The 2,626-nt window shown below is 39.5% G+C and overlaps 1 protein-coding gene across 3 annotated transcripts in view; it reads left to right on the plus strand.

Annotated features, from left to right (window-relative positions):
* PCTP (phosphatidylcholine transfer protein) overlaps positions 1–2,626 on the plus strand; it is a 15,824-nt gene that overhangs the window by 8,798 nt on the left and 4,400 nt on the right. For all 3 annotated transcript variants that reach the window (XM_006019779.3, XM_006019780.3, XM_025199174.1), the window contains 2 exons: positions 1,131–1,213; positions 1,634–1,805. In XM_006019779.3, coding sequence (XP_006019841.1) covers positions 1,131–1,213; positions 1,634–1,805 — 255 coding nt within the window. The remainder of the gene's footprint in view (positions 1–1,130; positions 1,214–1,633; positions 1,806–2,626) is intronic.

Raw genomic sequence — 2,626 nt, forward strand, 5'->3', positions numbered from 1 at the left:
CGCTACTAACTTGAAAAGCTGTTTTTAGTATGGCAGTCCAGTCATTTCAATATCTGCGTATCTTCAAACAGTCCCTTGAGTTTAGAGCAAGACTTTAAGAAATTGCAGATTCTAACAAGAATGGAGAAAGTGCCTTCTATAGCACAGAAAATATGCTTTGTCTACCAACTCGCTAGTTCTAGATAGCATCTTTGTGTAGTTGACCATGCAGCTAATAGTGACTCCTGTATTCTCTCCTGTTTTCTTCCTTCCTTCATCTTGCCACCCTGGAGGGAGCAGCAGGTAGGACTTGCATCCTGGTCAGATTAGGTCCACTGAGTATTGTAATCTGCTCAGAACCCACCATACAACAGATGTTGAAATAACCTTGTTGCCGTAGAAAGCTTCCTCATTGCCTCCTGTGATTTAGTTTGGCTTATACTGATTGACTTCCTTCTACTGTCTTCCCACATGCAATCCTTTAAGTGTTGCTGGATTTTACCATTCCTCCTGCTCTTAGCTGAATCTTCAGTGTGCTGTGCTGGTTATTGGTGTTTACCCTGGAATATAGGTACATACTGCCTGCCAGTGGATAACACTGTTTTTTCTCAAATTTCGCTAATATGGTATAGTAGAGGCTCTCTGTACTTGGCATATGTCCAGTTCATGTTCCATTGGAATGGATCTCAAGGATGCAGACAGCTTCTGGGGGAACAGCATGACCAGGAAAACACAACAGTAAATCTCGTCTGAATGACCAGATGCCAGGATATACATAAAAAATAATTCCTATGCCGGAGAGATGCAAAAATCTTTGAATGAGTTAACTGTCTGAGAGTGAGACTGACTCTCAGCCTCCACAGACTATTGTTCTCTCTGCATCTATAAACTCAATAGAAGGCAGGCGTGTATTAGTCTATCTCGGGTGTACTTACTTCACTTAATTCCTGAATATTTGTTTCCCCTGTGATCTAACTCTACTCAATGTAGCATATACAAGTTTTAAAGGAGCAGAGTTGCAGCCTTCTTTCTGTAATCTCCTCTTTCCATAGATCAAAACACTGTTTAGACTTAATCACAGAAGTGGTGCAACTGAAGTTTAAGCATGGTAATAGCATTGCTCAATCTTTTTTCTTCTTTGCAAAATATAGAGCTCTATGAGAAGACATATGATGATGGTAAGAAAGTAATCTACTGGGAAGTGAAGTACCCTTTCCCCCTCTCAAACAGAGATGTATCCTTTTAAGCCCCTCTCCTCCTTGTTTTTGCCATCCAGACAAAAACTTTTTTTTTTGTGTGTGTGTGTAGCTGGACTTCTGAAAAGCTTGGTGTGGTTCTTTTACTCTGTTCATCTCTTGCTGTTGGCATAAAATAATCAGAAGCTAAATTGGAGCGAAGTCCTAACTCCTAATATCAAGAGTCAGATCCTGTGGTTATGATGCTAAATGAATGCATAATTTTGCTGCCATGTAACAACTTCACTGGTACTATGCAGGAGTGAAGAATTGTGGTAGTTGTTAGGATGGCACACCCCAATAGAACAATAATATTTCAGACTTATTACAACAGAGCTAGGAGTTCCTGAGTGCTCCCACAATAAACATTTATTTTGAAACGGGTGATTCTTGGCATTTGTCTTCAACTGCAAGTACAGTATGTGTATGTTCGTGAACGACGAGAAATGGATGTCAGTGGGCGGAAGGTTTGGATTGTACTGGCCAAAAGTGTATGTGTTCCTCAGTGCCCAGAAAAGCCTGGCATTATCAGAGTGAAGAGTTATGAACAAACCCTAGTGATCGAGAGTGATGGCGAAAGTGGATCCAAAGGTAAGAAACTTGAGTATTCTTCTGGGTAAGTTGGTGGATCCAGATTTTTTTTTTTCACGTTTCTTGCCAAGGGAAGATCAGTTTGCAACCAGGTAAAACAGGAGAGGCTTTAAGGTGCTGACAATTGGTTCGTCTCTTCAGAGCAGCAAAGAACCCAAAATATTCTGAAGATCTGTGCTAAATACTGCATGTGGTGAAACATTATATTGGACTTCACTTGATTTATAGTGACTTCATTTTACCTCTAATGAACCAATAATGATACTCCATATCTACTGAACTGGGGGAAGATGACATTTGACTTGGATAACTTTATTACCCAATTTCTGTCACTAAGCATCTCTTCCAGCACCTGCAGGGGTGTAGGTTGGAATCTTTATATAACTATCTTGTTTGAAGTTTTAAATAGGTTAGAGGGCTTGTCTCCCAGTATAGACATTCCTTGTATACATGCTATTCCAAAATAAGAGGGCTTTGTACAGAAATAGTTGTCTAAACTGTGTGTACGCATCACATAGTCTCCCTATCTCTGGAGTAAGTAGATTTACTTGGGGAATGCAGCTGTTCAATAAATGTTTTCATACCATCTCTTAATTTAAACTAACCTGGTTTGGATCTTGTATTGAAACTGTTAGTTGGTAACTAGTAAGGCTGTGCAAAATTTAGCTGGATGTTTCAATTCGACACTTTCGATTCATTCAGAGCTCGAAACAGCAAAATCAAAATGAAGGGCTTTGAAACAGCCTTGTTTTGTTTCGAGGCTAGTTTAGATGTTCCGAGTGGTGTTTTGTTTTGTGTGGTTTTTTTTTTTTTTTTTTTTT

The sequence above is a fragment of the Alligator sinensis genome, unplaced genomic scaffold (genome assembly GCF_000455745.1).
Source record: "Alligator sinensis unplaced genomic scaffold, ASM45574v1 scaffold876_1, whole genome shotgun sequence".
Classification (NCBI taxonomy): Eukaryota; Metazoa; Chordata; order Crocodylia; family Alligatoridae; genus Alligator; species Alligator sinensis.